The 20,219-nt window shown below is 38.3% G+C and overlaps 3 protein-coding genes across 4 annotated transcripts; all 3 read right to left on the reverse strand.

Moving 5' to 3' along the window:
• Nucleotides 1-733: 733 nt before the first annotated feature.
• On the reverse strand, nt 734-18,747 carry LOC144642952 (protein rolling stone-like). 2 transcript variants are annotated; one of them, XM_078502074.1, is made up of 3 exons: nt 3,860-3,938; nt 3,603-3,733; nt 734-1,587 (listed from the first exon to the last, which is right to left on the reverse strand). In XM_078502074.1, the coding sequence occupies exons 2-3, from the start codon at nt 3,687-3,689 to the stop codon at nt 739-741; spliced, it is 936 nt and encodes a 311-aa protein (XP_078358200.1). In that variant the 5' UTR covers nt 3,690-3,733; nt 3,860-3,938; the 3' UTR covers nt 734-738. The 2 variants fall into 2 exon arrangements, with proteins under 2 accessions (XP_078358200.1, XP_078358201.1); XM_078502075.1 differs by lacking the exons at nt 3,603-3,733; nt 3,860-3,938 and adding an exon at nt 18,661-18,747.
• On the reverse strand, nt 6,945-9,427 carry LOC144642957 (protein rolling stone-like). Its single transcript, XM_078502079.1, has 2 exons — nt 9,299-9,427; nt 6,945-7,881 (listed from the first exon to the last, which is right to left on the reverse strand). Exons 1-2 carry the CDS (start codon nt 9,383-9,385, stop codon nt 7,057-7,059), a joined length of 912 nt encoding a protein of 303 aa, XP_078358205.1. The 5' UTR covers nt 9,386-9,427; the 3' UTR covers nt 6,945-7,056.
• On the reverse strand, nt 16,222-17,574 carry LOC144637949 (protein rolling stone-like). The gene is made up of 2 exons (XM_078497036.1): nt 17,570-17,574; nt 16,222-16,963 (listed from the first exon to the last, which is right to left on the reverse strand). Exons 1-2 carry the CDS (start codon nt 17,572-17,574, stop codon nt 16,438-16,440), a joined length of 531 nt encoding a protein of 176 aa, XP_078353162.1. The 3' UTR covers nt 16,222-16,437.
• Nucleotides 18,748-20,219: the final 1,472 nt, after the last annotated feature.

Here is a 20,219-nt window from a genome sequence, read left to right on the forward strand (position 1 = left end):
CTCGTTAACTAAAAATAACCCTTACATATATTTTTAGCCTTTTTTATTACGTCGCCGGCATGTATCCATACCTCACGTTTCAACTGCGGCTACGTAATCTACAATATTCGCAATATTCACTTATGAAATATATATTTTCTATTAAATTTCTTAGTGCTCATTGGTAGCCATCGTCACTAAAGTTCAGACTCATATATGACGTCATGCACCAAAATCTTTGACTTTCGAAAAAAGAACTTGTCGGTGGTTTCACAGGGAAGTCCCCTTATATGCGAAGGTTGTCCGATATTAAATTTTACATGTTATAAGTAGTGAATACTTGTCTTAAGTTAAGTTATTATTCTTTACTTTGATTCATTGTATATTTGCAATCCTAGTTGATCCTTAATAGGTATGTATTAAAATACTAGTTACTTAGTACACGACCCCATGCACAATCATGAAGTTCCTTAACATCGATCGTGTTTAAATAATAGATATAATAAAAGATCTAGCAACAGAGATTCGGAGGATTACTTAGTAACAATGTTTCAATGGACACTGTTTCAAACTCTGTTATCTTTCATTTACTTTTTGCGACATTGTTCCTTGGTTAATATTTTTGAGGTTGCGATGTTTTTAATATTTCGAACTGCAACGTACGGTTACTACTAAGACAAAGTGAAATAAAGCGTCAGTGCTCGTTTCCCATCTGCCCTTAGCTTGATATTCGTAATACCATTCCAGCAAAAAATATAACTATTTCCCGCACTTGGTTTTTATCCAACACCGCAAGCCATAAAAACCAAACATTAAACACTGACACAAAGGCACACCAATAAACATAAGGCAGACCTGAGACACAACAGAGAGAACTGGTCTCCCTGTGTAGTCGGTCTGAGGGTAAATATATGGCATGCCAAAGGAATTGGTGCCACCGACCGCCCAGTAAATGACTGTAAATATAACATAGACTGCTCCGTTGAGCATCGGGTACACAACATGAAACAAGCGAACAGGGATTGAACATAGCATGGTATCTACGATCATTGCTATGGCGTTAAATCCGTGGTAAACAATAGTAAACCCTCTTATTCCTTTATCTGGATCATATAGTAAAATCCAGAACACAATGGTCACCATAAGGCTTCCCGATGCTGACATATTATAAATCACCCACATTGCTTTGTGAAACCAAGCCATTTGAGTGACCTGGGTACCCTCACGTGTGTCAGCAATGCAAGCAACTGTGCTGACATCACTCATATGTCTTTCTCCTAAGATATAAGTCGGTTCACGTATTTCTGTATTGTTATTTGAGTTTCCACCGCGGTCTGTGGTATCGTCCTGCTTTCCTTTCGATTCAACGTTATTCATTCCATTCTCCATCTTGTTGCTGAGATTGTATCCTCCCGTCTTACTTCGTCTCCTGTAGTGCAGGGCCGTTACCATGGTAGCACAAACGAAGTACAGAGCCAACAGGACAAAGCTCCAGTTACTCAGCCAGATATACCATTTTTCATCATCGAATGTTCTTGCGATCATCCAACCAATGCAAAATGCGGCAATGACAAAACGATACAACAATACAAATGGCAAGCCAAACCACTGAAAGGAAAATACAATTAATCAAATGCGTTCCTCAATGGCTCTTATTGTAGTTGAGCCTGCAATAATATACTATTTTGTTGAGAAGGTATGCAAACGAGGCGAAAGGGTCAACATATCGGTTTAAACAATGCAGAATGACCCTTTCGCTTCATTTAAGTGTCAAACCGCTGAGAACTGCAATAAGAGCTATTGTACGAGACAAAATATTGCTTATTTGATATTCTAAAGAGGCTTCTGAGTGCAGATTAAAGGCCTGTTAAAAAGGTTATTCTAGGCTACAAGTTGTAATTTTCAATAAAAAAACATTATTAGCAAATAATGCTGTTTCTGCTGACTCAGCCAAAGATTAGCTCTCTCGATGTCCTGTATGTGTCCCGAACTTCTCTCCGAAAGGCAATGTGAAGACGATGACCGACTATCCACAAAATAAGCAGCTTATCAATTTTTCAACGGCAATGTTCTCTTTGAGTAACAGAGAACTGGCGAACTGTTGTCACGTACGCTCTTTTTAGAGGGTCTCAATGGGGTTCGGCTAACGGAAGGTTTATTTCCGTTACGGTCAATAGATTAAGTGTGAAAAATTAATTATCCGTAGTTTTAAAAAAAAGAGTTAAAAATCAGCTTCAACTGGTATGAAACGTATTTATGTCCTTCGGAAAATCGAATTGAAAATATAGAGATACAGAACAACAGTCAAAGCTGTCAAAACTCTTGTCAACTCTTGCCATGACACATTCGGCAGACACTTCCAACACTTCCTGTTTCCTCGATTAAGAGTATCGGCTTTTCCAGGGACTAAAAAAATTTCTTACAGTTCACATTTTTTTACAGCCAACAGTTAAAAATTTTAAATTTTTACGCCTATCGGCTAAATGTTTGGCTGTTTTACGGCTTAAGGGCTAACCCCATTGAGGCCCTCTTTTTGGAACGAAAAAAGGCAATTCCCTAGTACACCATGGCCATTAGCAAAGAGCTATCTTAACTGACGTCATTTCTTTATATCTTATATTTGAAGTTTTACCTGATAGGGCGCAAAAATAAGAGAACTCGTGATATACTTTATAGACCTGTAGAAAGGATTTCATTCATTATGGGCCACTTTCATGTTATCTCGACACGTATTATACAAATTCAGTGAGTGCTTCACAAACCAAATTTAATTTAATGCCAATTTCAAGCAATTTATAACCAGAGAGGCACAGGACCACTCATCCCTCTACCCCCATCCACTGCAGCCCGTCAAGCATAGCGACTTCGTTAGCATTTAGCATTAAACATATTTGACGTCAAACGTTACGCATGGTGAGTATGTTAACACACTTCGATATTCTTCCCGATATTCTGGCAATGTCTCTTACACGTCGATATTCCTATCGACGTCGATCGGTTTTAACCCTACACCACAAGCTATCTTTCAATAATTTTATCAATAACGAAACTAAGGCCTTCGTCTTGTAATTCAGACAAATTCTTCAAATAGTTTCCTCATTAATACTCTGTGCAATGCAAATTTACGAACATAATTGCCCTTCAATAGCCATTACTATAATGTTTACAACAGAAACATTTTGAAACTGCTCACAGATCGGGTTTCGGAAATATCAACCAAGACTTGTTCTGTTTCTGTTGCTGCTGTTGCAAGTTTTTCTTGGGCTCTCACTAAAAGTTGACACTCGGGTTAAAAAATAGTCCGAAAGGCATTTGCTAATAAAACGAATAACATAATAAGCCTGGGGACAAGGTTATTAACAATATTGCATTAGAAACATTGTTTACTTATATAAAGTTTCCACTATCAACCTGTTTATATATCTCAAAACGGACATCTCGCCGTATTCTGTCCATGCAAGAACATGGCTTACATGCTTTGGACGTCTAAAACAAAACCTGACTTAACAGCTACAGACGTTTCACTATCTGACGTAACTTCCATTCCAGCGAAGCATGATCACTAAAGTAAATATTTTCCATATTTCGTCGAATTCACAGGTATATAACAAAATAAAACTTACCGGAGATTGAACGAAATCCGCTGCGTCAGGATAAATCAGACCTAACTGAACTAGACGAAACTCTCTGCGTAGTACACTCAAGAACATTTTCCCTCGCAAATTCACAGGCTCCTCTATAATTCAAGTGGCCTCTAATTGTAAATAAAACTTCGTGTTAAACGACAGGGGGTAAACAACTCAAATAAGCCAATCAAAATCCTTTTCTACTGGTCTAATATTTTCAGGAAAGGTTTCTGTCATAAAAGTGTAATAATAACCTGTTATAAACGAAGCCTTCTTAAGTCGTATACAAAGAGAATACCAGCCTGTGGCGTTTAGGGACCTTTAGCTTGCTGCGCTCTTCCGCACTCTCAATAACTAGGACCAATATTATTCATTTTTTTCCTTGATCAGTGAACTGTGGCTATCTCAAGACTATTAAAGCCATAACAGGTCCTGCCTTAGTCTACAACGAATTTTCTTTCTTAATTCTTGCTACGCCGTAAATAAGTTAAAGAATGGTTGACAGCAAACATTATTTGTAAGAGGGCACCCTTTAGCTTCAAGTGCCTATAAGCGAAGCATTGTTTATGATGTTTGCTTCTAGTAGCATAGGCGCTCGAGTCATACAAATGTCAACTCTGAATATTGTACGGGCATTTTTTTTAACTATGAGCTCAAAGTGTTCTGTGTGACGTAGTTTTTAAAACTAAAAATTTCCCAAAGAATGTATGGGCTCATTTGCCAAGCGGTAATTTTGTAGTTTTTTAAACGCCGAATGTCCCTAAATACTACTTGCAAATTAAAGAGATTTAGATTTACAGCCTCTTCAAACGTATGGAGTCAATTGGTATATAACATGGAGCCTTCTCTATGTAAAGCCATATAATGATAAGACAAAATGTAAAAGATGCGAGCAGCAAAGTACTTTTAGTTTTAAGGGGAGGGGGGGGGGGGGGGGGGTTGGGGCCCAACACCTCCGTTACCACTTGCACTGAGATATTTACACTTTAACAACAACAATTGCAGGTTGTAACATATGTTCTCGTTTTACGTGGGAATTATGTTATCTTAATTTTTTTTTGCCTTTTCATGCCACCACAAAACTGTTTAAGAGTAATCAATAGCATAAAGGAATGCCAAAAGATGTAAAAGTTATAACAGGAAAGAAAATTCAAATTTTGGAAACAAACACTTGTCAAATGTTGTTGCCATGAAAAATTCAATTACAGTCGACTCCCGATAACTCGAACCCTCGCTAACTCGAACCTCGCGCTAACCGAACCAAAATCGATTTCCCTGATTTCTTCAACATACTTAATTTTACCCCGGTAACTCGAACCCTCGATAACTCGAAACTCCCGCTAACTCGAACCAATTTTCGTTTCCCTCAGTCATTTTCTATATAATTTTACCCCGATAACTCGAACCATGTCTGCCAATGTGACAGTCAAAAAAAAGTACACTGTAGTCAAAAACGAACAAGAGTTAGAGCCGTCCCCGAAACGCCCCCAAAACAGAGTGCCACGCATATGTGCTACAGTTTTTTTGTGCAGTTATACCTCAACATTAACTTAAGGCGACAGGACGACCGCACGTTCGCTGCTTTTTTCTACGTTACGTTCCAAAAAATTTTCCCTTTGCTTCCCACTCTATAATTTTAATGTACACTGTACAGTAGGAAAATCGCACCCTTTTTTCCTTATTTCTTGTCATTTTTTTCAACTCTCAATAACCGAACTCCCGATAACTCGAACCATTTTTAATTTCCCTTGAAGGTTCGAGTTATCGGGAGTCGACTGTATATATAAATACTATTCTTTAAGAACGGCACAGAGAAAGCACCGCTGACTTTAAATTATTTTTCTTTAAATTATTTTAATGTCCAAGTGCAACACGCACCTTGATTGGCCTCCCCACCTCGGACGTTTTTTTTTTTTTTTTATTTTGTGCACACATTTGTTTGTGTCTTTGATTGAAAATACTCATCTCGCGGCGCATGCACTGCATGTAAAAAACAACAACAACACAAAACGAGGCATAAACAGCAGCAGCTAAATTAAACAGACAAACAAACAAACGACCAAACAAACAAACAATCAAACACGAATTAAAAGGCAAAAGCATTTAAACCTGATATTTTATTTCTAAAAGAAAAATTTCTTTTTCTTTACATTGATTGAAAATGATGGAAAAAAGCAAACCAATGATCTGTTTTCATGCAAATGGTCAGCAAAACAGTAAACCTCTCATACAGAACTAAAAAAAGTGCGATAAGTATATGTAATTAAGGTTTAATTTCACGCGCATTTTTAAAGTTTTCACAAAATTGCCCGAGTCGCGAAGCGACGCAGGCAACTTGGAAAACTTTAAAAATGCAAGTGAAATTAATCATTAATTGCACGAGGGTACATTGCGATTACTTGTTTATCACATAACGGGCAAAATTTTGTAGAAAGAAAAACTTATGAAGGCCTCGCTGTCGAGTAACCGGTTGGCAAGAATATTCGCTCGTAGCAAAATGACCACATAAACAATTAACGTAAGTCCAGAAAGAGAAAAGCCTACACTAAAAGTAAACAAAACATAGCATGTGCAGTTCACATATAAAAATGAAACAGTTAAATTTTATTCCCCTCTGTTTGCGAGGCTTGCTGCCGCGTGGAAGGTGAAACCCCTACCAACTAGTTGTCCGAACGAGCTTCAATATACCTTCTTAAACCCGACATTCTCCTTCCCACAGCGAAACCTGTAAGTACCAACACAAATTTATGCCATTCCCGGGCGGATAATGTGGCCTCTGTTTCTAATAAGGTGGCGTGGAGCGAAGTAAAACGAAGAAATTATCGTTAAGCCTCGGCCGCCATGAATTTCTATTCTTCGTGTAACGCCAGCCGTCCAGACTAAAAGCGTTTTCGGATTGGATTGAAAAGTCCTCTTTCTATTCCACCAAGGTACCACTCATTCCTGCATGCCGATTTTCTTTCACGTTTGATGAAATAACCGCATTTATATCAAACTCAGATCAAGCGCTGCGTTTCTGAAATTTTTTCAAAACTCGTTTTAGGCGGGAAACCAACTGAGTGCTGACGCCGCGCGCTCAGCCTATCAGGATCATGTAATAAAGCCCTTTTTTGATTACCAAAAGCGCCCGCGTGAATTAAGAGAAAATGCCCTCTGTCTCAGCCAATCAGCATTCAGTAATTTAACCCCATATTTGATAATAAAAAAAAAAGAGTACGGCAAATAAGTCCATTATTATATATCCATCCAGGATAGTTTTTAAAGTTGCTATCCAATTTATAAAACATGTAAAACATGTCTGTTAAGCATCTCTGTACTCTATATACAACTGTTCAGTGCTTGGGCTTCTAACAAGGATGACCCCTGAGTTTATTGTTAACTTGATAACCTTGCACAGATTTCTGCAATTTTACGATCTAAATAGGCTGCGTCTGTGTAAACAATCACATTATTATTTACCACACTTGGTTTTCATACAGACGCGTAGCTTATAGAAACCAAACATTATGGTTTGACACAAGGGAATGCCAATAAAGAAAAGGCAAAGCTGTGACACAGCGGACAGAACTGGTTGTCCTGTGTAGTCAGTCTGTGGATAAATAAAACCACCACTGGCCGCCCAGTAAATCACTGTAAATACGATATAGGCAATGCAATAAAGCATTGGGTAGATAACATGAAACAAGCGAACGGGAATTGAACTTAGCATGGTATCACCAATCATAACTATAGAGTTAACTCCGTGGGAGATAATCGCGACACCGATTATTTTGTTATTTCCATTAAAGATCAACAACCAGAAAGCTAACGTCACCAACATGGCGGCTACTGAGGCGATGTTGTAAATTACCCATAATGCTTCGTGGAACCAGGCCATTGGGATAGCCCGTGACTCCCCAAGGGGGTCAGATGCGATAATCACTTTACCATCCTCGCACGCATGCCTGGTGCCTAAGTTAAAGCCTGTCTCGCACATATTGGTCAAATTCCTGTTGGAATCTGCAGTATCGGCAGATTTTTCTTCTGAAACCAAGTTTCCCTCGTCATTCTTCTTCTGGTCTGTTACGTTCTTTCCTCGAGCTCTCTGCTTACGTTTTCTTTTGTAGTGGATGGCTGTTACTATGGTAGCACAAACGAAGTACAGAGCGACAAAAAGAAAACTCCAGTTAGTCAGCCAAATATACCACTTGTCAAAAAGTACAGTTACAATCATGCAGCCACTGCAGAACGCCGCGATGATGAAGCGATACAACAGCACAACTGGTAAGCCAAACCACTGCAAGATAAAGGGAATCGGTTAAACAATTAACAACAACTAAACGAGGTTGTAAAAAATATCGTGTGGTCGGCAAGCAGATCAACTATTTGCCGTGGATAGAAGCTGAAGCAAACAATTGAACTAACAAATCACCATATTTTTTTGTTTTATCATTCGACCATTGAATTTGTTTTGTATAATTACCTACGAGAACTGGAAACCCCCGAACGCTTCATTGCTGAAATAACACATAAGAAAAGCATAACTTCGCCTTCGATGATACGAGATGGTCTTTAAAACACACGGCTAACCCACAATTCTGGATTTTCACAGAATCGGACACAACTTCGCATGAGCGGGATATTATTTGCAGCAAAATCAGTGTCGGACGGTAATGTGTATAAGCAGACCGATGTTTGTAGGCATAATTTGCAAGTCCCCAGGTAGGCTTTATACCAAAATTTGAGAGGTAAAATGCATCGAATGATAAATTTATTGTCGTTTGATAGCGTTATTCATTCTTTTAGTGACCATATCGGTAAAGAAAATCGGCAAAGAACGTGGAAACTGTATTCATTTCGTAAAGCAATACAACACTTCATACAATTAATAAGATACTGCACGCGTTTTGATTGGTTGATGCATATACCTGTCGAAAATACTATCGAAAGCTGTAAGAAGCTGCGTTGGAGACGAACAAAAACCCGGGCTTATTTGATCAGTAACGCAACATTAGTTCGACGTCTATGCGCATTGTTTCCTTTTTTTTTTTAATAATGCAAAGTGGCGTGATTTTAGTGGAAATATACGACTTTCTTAGTAAAGTAGCCTTTGTGAAGCAGCAAAAACAATAAAACAACGACGATCCAACAACAAAAATTAACCCTCTTTCCCGTAATTACAAAGAAATAAATCTGTATTAGCAGTTGCGTAACGATGATCCAGTAATTACCATATTGCATTTCCGTATTGTTTACATCAACGTAAAAACGGCTTCGGTTTGCTTTCGATTTAACGTTTGGGTGCATTTATCATCGAACTGAACATTTGTTTCACTGCAAATGACATTTCAGTTTGTTATGTCGACTCTCGGATAACGGTAAAAAACGAAACACAAAACGCAACCTGGTCTATCTTTAACCTGCAATATTGGGCGAACTGCAAGCATGATGTTTATTTTATATAAAGTGTTACTGCATTCAACTGTCGATAGATAAATATCGATATCCCTCCAACACGAACATATAGTCATAGATTTTACATGACAAGTAAATTATTCATGCCCTAGGAATCATCCAAATTCAAAATCGTACAACAAACGTTTCGCTTATCCGAACTACAATGTCCGTCTATGCGAAATAATCTCGCAAATATGTTTGCATCCTATGTAGAGCTGCTAATCATAATATGTAGTGTGTTAAGGAGTCAAACTTACTGGAGATTGTGCAAAATCCTCTGCGTTAGGATACAGCAAACGAAACTGAATCAGACGAAACTCCTCGCGAAGAATATTACAGCACATTCCTCGGCGGATTCACTCTGTTATAATTCAGCTCGGTTCTTTGTCTGACTTCTATTTGTTTATGCAACAAAATGAATATCTTATTCAGAGAAGCATGTCAGTCACGGTCACGATGTCACGCAACAGTAACAATGTTCGTGTCTAAAGGAGGGGGGAATTGGGGGTTGCTGAACACCACATTACCGCAACAAAACTCGGCAAATATTGCAATATTACAAAAAAAATGGGTAAGCTTGTATGGCTCAGAAATAAACTGCCTTCGCGTGTCGCTTCGATTACCGAAAAAATGATGTTTGGTCCACTAGTTATTCGAATTGTGTCGTATATGTGTCGTTGAATAATTGTTAAATATATCTACCTTAATATATATAAAATATCGCAAAATCTACAAATGACGTTAGCAAAAACAAACATTACTAACAATAAATACAAACTTTGGCTATTATGATAACAACTATGTTAGTTATTTTAATTATGAAATACAATGAACAACTGCCCATTGATTTTCGATCAAACTTTTTTAGTGAGTTGTTTAATAACGAGGACTTGAATTTTAAAATAAAAAGGGGGATCACCGTATTGGTTAAGGAACAGAAGGACCTTGTATACGCCATATAGTTTATAAATGTATTAGCTTCTATTTTCGCATTGTTAAAGTTTGTCTTTATGCCCGGGGAGGGGGGGCACTCCCCTATATAGCCTATACGGGGATAGGGTATGGTTTTTGACTCCTCTGTCCCTGAAAAGGGTATATAATTTCAAGCTCCTCTGTCCTAAACAGGGCCTGAAGCTGTTCTTGACAGGGTATGGATGCAAGACTGTCAACCATGTATTTACATTGCTTTCGCTTTCACTTCAATAAAAAGCATTATTTTATTTGGTGGGATCGGTGTTTTCACATTTCAATGCGTCAAACATCGCGTACGGAACGCAATCACAATAAAGCGTAAATGATTGTTGATGTTGTCCTTTGTCCTAAATAGGGTCTTAAAATAGGGGGTATTGTCCTAAGCAGGGTCAGGGTTTCAAACCCCCAGCGGTACCAATATACCTAAACTTAGGTCAAGTACCCACCCCGGGTCTTTATGTAGTTTGTTTTGACGATCGAAGAGTGCGAGGACTGTTGTAAGGGTTAAAGTTTGTATTGAATACAAATATTTACATAACGCGTGAAACTTCGACAGCGAAACATGGGGGACCTCCTCTGGAATGTGGCCCGCGCAGAAAATATTTCTTCGACTCACCTGTCGGTCCTCAAACCTATGCCCTCTCTAGAAAGGATACCAAGTTCCATTACAAAACTTTATCTTGGGTCCCGGCGAACGAATACTTCGGAAATCACTGTTCGAGGACTTATGTTTGATAGTGCACACATTAAATCTAATTGAAAGCGAGTATAAATTTAATTCTCTCTACACGATGTGATTTATGACGTCGTGATATACAAAGTATTTCCATTAGGTACTCCAATATGAGTACCCAAACTCTTAGTGGCTTTTCATACACCCTGTTCGGAAACTTTGATATGTCGTCACTAGTGAAAACCAGACTTTATGGAGAGAGGATAACGTCAAATATAACGATTTTTTGATCAGACCTGCTTTTATTTATGACGTAACTATGGCCACGTCAAAAATCATGGACAATTAGATGACGCAAGCAACAAAAAACAGCTATTATTTTTCCTCGAAAACAGCTTCGACGCAAGCATACTGCACAAGCGCGATCACAAGCACAAGGATCATTTTTCTTCTTTTTTATACCTGCGCTTGTGCTTTAGTTCGTGTGAAAACGAACTCCGCTTAACCCTATTCATACCGGGCTTCTTTGGACCTTCTCAGACCGGGGGGGGGGGCTTTGGAAGCCCCCCCCCTATGTAACTTCCAGAATATTGAAGCAATCACCATGAAACTTATAGGATGTATTGTACGTCCGAAACTCTTTCTTTTGGTATATGTCACGTGGGATTGTGACGTCACATCACGTGACAATTACATCATGATGTCAAAACAGCCGCCATCTTGGATCCGCCATCTTGGATTTCAAAATTTTTCCAAAATGCCAGAAAACCACCCAAAATCACTGCAAAGTACTCAAAATGAATAAAAAGGTGCTTTAAACCCGTAAAAATGTAAAAAATAGGTTCATTTAAGTTGATTTTTATTAACAGAAACACGCAAAATTACAAATTTGGGAAAACATGCCTGTCAAAATGCCGTTGCCATGGTGATGTCAAGTTCCTGACGCATCATCCAACCTTACCAAATTGTTGCCAGATAAATTTTAGGAAAACTCAGAAAGTTTGGCAGCGTTTGGTTAAATCTTAAATAAGTTATAAAAGATCAAAGTCAGCGCGGGCCTCAAATGCCCCCCCCCCCGGTCTGAATAGGGTTAAGCACAAGAAAAGTGTTTACGTTTGGCCGTGTCTAGCCAATAAAAGCACATGTTCCACATTCTCCCGCGTTTGAGAACTTGAACAAATTGGCGGAGGCCGCGGTTGATTTTGATAAAAGTTTTCCGAGGTTGTTCGGAAGACAAAGACAAAAGCAAATGGGCACAAACACGGGCACGAGTAGCGAAAGAAGATGTTTCGTTTTCCTCGTTTTTTAAGTCGTGAATGCAAAGAACGACTTATAGCGGTTTGCTGGAGAAATTCAATTAAATTTGTGTAAACTCCCTGGGTAACCTGGCAATTTTATATTAAGTTTAAATTAAGTTCAAAATGGCGGACGAACGTGTACAAGGGCTGGTTTCCCGAGTTGTAATGCAAACTTGTGGATGTACATCAGGAGAATACGAATATTTTTTCCTTTCTGGAAGGAATTTTTCTAGTGAGGCCAGTGCTCGAATCCACATTTACACACAATGCAATGGAAAGGATGGCCAATGCAAGGAAGCAAGAAACTTGCACGCCGAACAATAGCTTATTTTGAAAGTCCGCGGATATGAAATTATCTTCCATTGAAATGCAATCAAATAGTGGGTAAGTAATAAATCACCCTAAATAAGGCAGTATTTTCCGCTACAAATTAGTCTCACTCAGCAAGATTAAACTGATGCGTTTGGAAACAATTAGAGATATCTATAGTTGGCTTGCTTTGTCTTTCGGTCGATCATTCATTTGCACGTTCGTCAAGTTTTTGTATCTCGTAATATTTTATATTCGTTGTCACACTCTCGTTAACGAAGTTCCCAAGTACATCTATCTCATGACTTAAACTTAAATCAAAATTTCCTCTGGCATTCGTAGCTCATTAGGTAGCAAGCCTTATCATGTTATGTGAATGATAAATTTGCTCTGCTTTTGAAGGCAAAACTACATTTGTAAACACAGTATTATGCATCAAACCCTTACAATTATTTTTTCTTCATACACATGGTCTGTCAAAAAAGGGACATATTAGTTCAACTGTGGTAATTGTAGTTCTCCAGGGGTGTATCATTGCACTCAGGTAATTTTTTGCTTTGTCAACATCCACTGAGTGCTATGGGGTAGACATTCAAAGAAATACTGAGAGAGTACTATTGTTAGCAGCTATTAATTTTAACGATTTTTCCTGAGCAAGATTTAGCGACTATATAGGGATTTTCCAAAAACTTCAAAAAATAGTAAATATATCGTGTAAACCAGCTTTTACTGGCTGGTGATGAATATATGGCTAAGATGAAAATAAATGTTCAGTAAAAGAAAAAGACTACCATATCTTGACATTGAATGAATATAAATTGCATTGCCTAAAAGAACAAAGTTACCAGTATCCATTTTTGTGTTCCATTAGGGTGGGAAGGGGGTACCGGGGTACTTGAAATTTGACCAAGACAAATTTTAGCAAGTACTAAATTAAGCGATTTTCGCCCAACTCACTAAAAGCGCTAAAATGTAATAGCCACTAATATAACAATAGTAACCTTAAGGTCGATTTCTGTACATGTCCTATGCCTCCCCCCCCCCCCCCCCTTATCTCAGCCAAAAAGGAACCTGGTTGCATGCCATACTGATAAATAACAAATTGCTTACACTTAGATGGTTTGTTGTACGTGTTGTCCTACAGATTTATTTTAACAAGGCACATAGAATTTTGAATTAATTTATAGATTCGCCAAAACAATATCCTGCAATACAACACATCACTGAACTCTGCATGGGGCTAGGCTGTCAAGAGGTGTGGGCTGGAATGAACATCCTCCTGCCGTAACGTTGTATGAAACACATGATCAGAAAAAGAATTTTATTTCAAATTTACTCTCATATATTTTTTACAAACAGCGAATACTGCTCTCTATAAATTGACTTTTAGCAGACTGTACAGCTTGAAAAATAAAATATTTGGAGTTATTGTTATTGACTGCTGAAAACAAAGAGTAAAAGATAAACAAGCTTTAAGGTTCAGATCCTTTAATCCAACATGGCCACCAAATCTTTGCAGGATTGCTGGCAATGTATAGAGATTATTTAAAAATGAATTAATAAGGCTGATTAAAATGCATTGATGATTTTCGTGGCATGTAAAGGGGTAAAGTAAACTTTTTGGTTGCAAGTAAAGATACCAGAAAAGGAAATAAGCAGCAGTTTTCATTTGTTACATGTATCACGCCTCTAAATTGATAATAAATTATGTTGGCTTTACTGTTTCCTGCCAATTTCAATTCTTAGAAGTCACATGTATGAGGCATCTGTTAATTTCTTTTAATTATTTGCCTTCTGTCAGTGTCTGCCATTCTTTAACAGAGAAAAATGTATGTCGAATAATACCACTGTCCTGTATAAAATGGCTGAGCTACCTGGTTATTAATTAAAGAACCCTTTAGCAAATGTGAAACAGTTTGGTGGAAAAAAATCCCTAGCTTCTTTCCATTACCAGCTTCGCAGCATCTTAAGGTACCTCATATCTTGTTACCACTATACGTGTCTCTCTCAGCATTAATTATTTTAAGCTCTGAAATAATCTTCACTTCTTAGCTGCTTAGCTAGAAGGCCTCGATGGACTACTGGATGGTTAGTTTTCAGTTAGAATATGGGATTATTTATCACTTACCAGCTAGAATTTTAAACATGACTCAACTGTGACATATGTTAACAGATTTCATAGACAATTACAAAAAATGTTGTTTGTCAGCAGACATTTAAAATTTATTTTGGCTAATTCTGGGCTATCAGTTTATAATATACCACATTCACGACTTTGCTCATAGAGCCTTTGATTAGTCATAGTTAGTAGAGGCCTAGGAGACTAACTCTAACTAACTCTGAGACTCTGAGACTAACTCTGCTAACTATGTTTTAGTCGTTTTCGCTTATTCATCACAAAAGTAGAACAGAGAACAGCACTCGATTCCTGAAAGTTTCTGCCGCCATATTTATCGAGAGAACGGAGTCGGGAACGGGGTCTTCTAACTTGTAAACATCGAGTACTTATGCTTTTGCTTATGCTTATGTCGACGTTCGTTTTCACTTCATGGCACAAACTACTTATGTTTGTGCTTGTGCTTGCGGATTGCGCTTGGACGTTAGCGGGTGTTCCTTGAACCGCAGTGCACGTAGGGATATCAATAAATTTACATGTACGTCCGAGGCCCGGGGGGGGGGAGCACTCCCATATATGAGCCATATAGGTATATGCCGCTGTGAAGGGTATGGTTTTCAAGCAGTTTAGTCTGGGATAGGGTATAGAAATCAAAGAGTTTTGGTCTAGAAAAGGGTATCATTTGCCGAAAAACTGATAAGAGGTATGAAGAATTAAGTCCAGAATAGGAATAGAAACCCAAAAGAGAAAGAGGCTTCCCTACACGTGAATAAAATCATTGTGACAATGTTGTTGACAGATGGTTTTCCTTTAAAAACACTGATCGTGATACAGTTCTAAAAAGAAGCAAGTCTGGGATAGGGTAAAGATTTTCGATATCTAGTCAAGTATAGGGTTGCAAAACCAGTTGAAGATGGTCTGGTAAAGGGTAAGGGTTTCAGAAGCCCAGCGGCACACCCCCACCCAAAAATACACAGGGTGCCCCCCGGGGTCCGAGGGTAAACAATAATGCGCGTGTCAAACCATTACAGCAACAACAACAACAACAACAACGTGATGTTGATGCTCTCGTTAAAGCATTGTTTTGTTGAACAAAACAATGCTTAAACAAGAACAACAACATCAAACAAGCAAATAAAGAAATAATATTTAAACCAAATTCGACATCCCTTATTTTACTCCTTTTTATTACACAGCTTGGAAAAGATAAAAACAGATATACTGTACCTGTACCGTAAACATGTCAACTAATTATAATTATTTATACCGCAAAACGTCCACCCCACACGAAATCGGTATATTATAGTATTACTTATTACACGACTAAGGCGGTCCGAGGGCCAATACTTAAATCAGCCAATCAGATTACTTTATTTCCGGTCCCGCGAGGGCCGATATTTTCCAAGTATCGGACCGGGTTTTGTCCCGGATGATCCCGCGCTAATTCCCGGGCGATTTAGCGCAAGATTTTTGCAAGATTTGTTTTTTGCAAAAATTTTTTCCGAGTTTTTATTGCTTTGAAAATGATATGACCCGGCTTACACAGAAATAATTATAGCTTCTTTAGCGCGCGTAAAAGTTTTGCCGCACATTGTTTTCCACGACATCTTCTAGGTAGCAATTCTCACTACACAAAGTTTCCAGTCGTGTAATAAATCTCTTATTAACCAAGCTTGCTCGGGACCGTACTGGGCGAATATTGGCCCTCGGTCTTTTTTGTACGGACCTCGCTGCGCTCGATCCGTACTGTCAAGACCTCGGGCCAATATTCGCCCAGTACGGCCCTCGCGCGTGGTTAATAAGATATATTTATCTACATTGGTGAAAAACCTTGCAAAGTAATGATGATTTCTATAAAAAAAAATACAATTCTAATAAGGTATAGCATCTACATGACTACTGCTGGCACCGTGCTATAGCTGGGCTCATACCAAAGATGACTTCCGAGTTAAAGTTATAATACATAACATGGTTATACTTTTTTGAAATTTTACAAAATAAATGTAATGTTTTGTGTTAACAACCTTTCTATTTTCCACACTTTGTTTTTATCCAAATTCGTAGGCGATAGATAGCAAACATCAGGCTTTGAAACAAGGGAAGACCGATAAAGAAAAGGCAAAGTTGTGATACCGCGGTGAGAACTGGTCTCCCTGAGTAATCAGTCATCGGATAAATGTAAGGCATCCCAAATGAATTTGTTCCACCGACCGCCCAGTAAATAAGAGTAAACACGATATAGGATATGCAGTAAAGCATTGGATAGATGACATGAAACAAGCGGACGGGAACTGAACTTAGCATGGTATCGGCAATAATAACTATGGAGTTAACTCCGTGGAAAATAATTGTGTCAGCAGATATTTTGCTATTACTGAAAAGCAACACCCAAAAAGCTAAGGTCACTAAATTTGCGGCCACGGAGGCAATGTTATAAATTACCCACAATGCTTCATGGAACCAAGCCATTGTGATAGCCCGTGATGCTTCTGAGTCGTCTGGTATGAAGACCACTTCACCATCCTCACGCACATGCCTGGTGCCTAAGTTATAACTGGTTGAGTTCCAAATAATGCTGTTTCTGCTGACTCAGCCAAGGATTAGCTCTCTCGATGTCCTGTATGTGTCCCGAACTTGTCTCCGAAAGGCAATGTGAAGACGATGACCGACTATCCACAAAATAAGCAGCTTATAAATTTTTCAACGGCAATGTTCCCTTTCAGTAACAGAGAACTTGTGAACTGATGTCACGGACGCTCTTTTTAGAGGGTCTCGATGATGTTCGGCTAACGGTAGGTTTATTTCCGTTACAGTTAATAGATTAAGTGTGAAAAATTAATTACCCGTAGTTTTAAAAAAAGTTTAAAAATCAGCTTCCACTGGTATGAAACGTATTTAAGGTCTTCGGAAAATCGAATTGAAAATATAGAGATACAGAGCAACAGTCAAAGCTGTAAAAACTCTTGTCAACTCTTGCCATGACACATTCGGCAGATACTTCCAACATTTCCTGTTTGCTCGATTAAGAGTATCGGCTTTTCCAGGGACTAAAATAAAATTTCTTACAGTTCACATTTTTTTTTTACAGCTAACGGTTAAAAATTTTCAATTTTTACGACTAACGGCTAAATGTTTGGCTGTTTTACGGCTAAGGGCTAACCCCATTGAGGCCCTCTTTTTGGAACGAAAAAGGCAATTCCCTAGTACACCATTAGCAAAGAGCTATCTTAACTGACGTCATTTCTTTATATCTTATATTTAAAATTTTACCTGATAGGGCGCAAAAATAAGAGAACTCGTGATATACTTTATAGACCTGTAGAAAGGATTTCATTCATTATGGGCCACTTTCATGTTATCTCGACACGTATTATACAAATTCAGTGAGTGCTTCACAAACCAAATTTAATTTAATGCCAATTTCAAGCAATTTATAACCAGAGAGGCACAGGACCACTCATCCCTCTACCCCCATCCACTGCAGCCCGTCAAGCATAGCGACTTCGTTAGCATTTAGCATTAAACATATTTGACGTCAAACGTTACGCATGGTGAGTATGTTAACACACTTCGATATTCTTCGATATTCTTCTCTTACACGTCGATATTCCTATCGACGTCGATCGGTTTTAACCCTACACCACAAGCTATCTTTCAATAATTTTATCAATAACGAAACTAAGGCCTTCGTCTTGTAATTCAGACAAATTCTTCAAATAGTTTCCTCATTAATACTCTGTGCAATGCAAATTTACGAACATAATTGCCCTTCAATAGCCATTACTATAATGTTTACAACAGAAACATTTTGAAACTGCTCACAGATCGGGTTTCGGAAATATCAACCAAGACTTGTTCTGTTTCTGTTGCTGCTGTTGCAAGTTTTTCTTGGGCTCTCACTAAAAGTTGACACTCGGGTTAAAAATAGTCCGAAAGGCATTTGCTAATAAAACGAATAACATAATAAGCCTGGGGACAAGGTTATTAACAATATTGCATTAGAAACATTGTTTACTTATATAAAGTTTCCACTATCAACCTGTTTATATATCTCAAAACGGACATCTCGCCGTATTCTGTCCATGCAAGAACATGGCTTACATGCTTTGGACGTCTAAAACAAAACCTGACTTAACAGCTACAGACGTTTCACTATCTGACGTAACTTCCATTCCAGCGAAGCATGATCACTAAAGTAAATATTTTCCGTATTTCGTCGAATTCACAGGTATATAACAAAATAAAACTTACCGGAGATTGAACGAAATCCGCTGCGTCAGGATAAATCAGACCTAACTGAACTAGACGAAACTCTCTGCGTAGTACACTCAAGCACATTTTCCCTCGCAAATTCACAGGCTCCTCTATAATTCAAGTGGCCTCCAATTGTAAATAAAACTTCGTGTTACACGACAGGGGGTAAACAACTCAAATAAGCCAATCAAAAACCTTTTCTACTGGTCTAATATTTTCAGGAAAGGTTTCTGTCATAAAAGTGTAATAATAACCTGTTATAAACGAAGCCCTCTTAAGTCGTATACAAAGAGAATAGCAGCCTGTGGCGTTTAGGGACCTTTAGCTTGCTGCGCTCTTCCGCACTCTCAATAACTAGGACCAATATTATTCATTTTTTTCCTTGATTAGTGAACTGTGGCCATCTCAAGACTATGAAAGCCATTACAGGTCCTGCCTTAGTCTACAACGAATTTTCTTTCTTAATTCTTGCTACGCCCTAAATAATTTAAAGAATGGTTGACAGCAAACATTATTTGTAAGAGGGCACCCTTTAGCTTCAAGTGCCTATAAGCGAAGCATCGTTTATGATGTTTGCTTCTAGTAGCATAGGCGCTCGAGTCATACAAATGTCAACTCTGAATATTGTACGGGCATTTTTTTTAACTATGAGCTCAAAGTGTTCTGTGTGACGTAGTTTTTAAAACTAAAAATTTCCCAAAGGATGTATGGGCTCATTTGCCAAGCGGTAATTTTGTAGTTTTTTAAACGCCGAATGTCCCTAAATACTACTTGCAAATTAAAGAGATTTAGATTTACAGCCTCTTCAAACGTATGGAGTCAATTGGTATATAACATGGAGCCTTCTCTATGTAAAGTCATATAATAATAAGAAAAAATGTAAAAGATGCGAGCAGCAAAGTACTTTTAGTTTTAAGGGGGGGGGGGGGGGGGGGCGGATTCGGGCCCAACACCTCCGTTACCACTTGCACTGAGATATTTAAACTTTAACAACAACAATTGCAGGTTGTAACATATGTTCTCGTTTTACGTGGGAATTATGTTATCTTAATTTTTTTTTGCCTTTTCATGCCACCACAAAACTGTTTAAGAGTAATCAATAGCATAAAGGAATGCCAAAAGATGTAAAAGTTATAACAGGAAAGAAAATTTAAATTTTGGAAACAAACACTTGTCAAATGTTGTTGCCATGAAAAAATCAATTATATATAAATACTATACTTTAAGAACGGCACAGAGAAAGCACTGCTGACTTTAAATTATTTTTCTTTAAATTATTTTAATGTCCAAGTGCAACGCGCACCTTGATTGGCCTCCCCGCCTCGGACGTTTTTTTTTTTTATTTTGTGCACACATTTGTTTGTGTCTTTGATTGAAAATACTCATCTCACGCATGCACTGCATGTAAAAAAACAACAACAACACAAAACGAGGCATAAACAGCAGCAGCTAAATTAACCCTCGGACGTACAAGCAAACTCATACCCCCACCATCGTACAAGGGGGGGGGGGGGGTGGATGGAACCCCTCCCCGGAGTTTTCGTTATATTAAGGCG

This window comes from Oculina patagonica, chromosome 2, assembly GCF_052425735.1.
Source record: "Oculina patagonica isolate OP01 chromosome 2, crgOcupat, whole genome shotgun sequence".
Lineage (NCBI taxonomy): Eukaryota > Metazoa > Cnidaria > Anthozoa > Scleractinia > Oculinidae > Oculina > Oculina patagonica.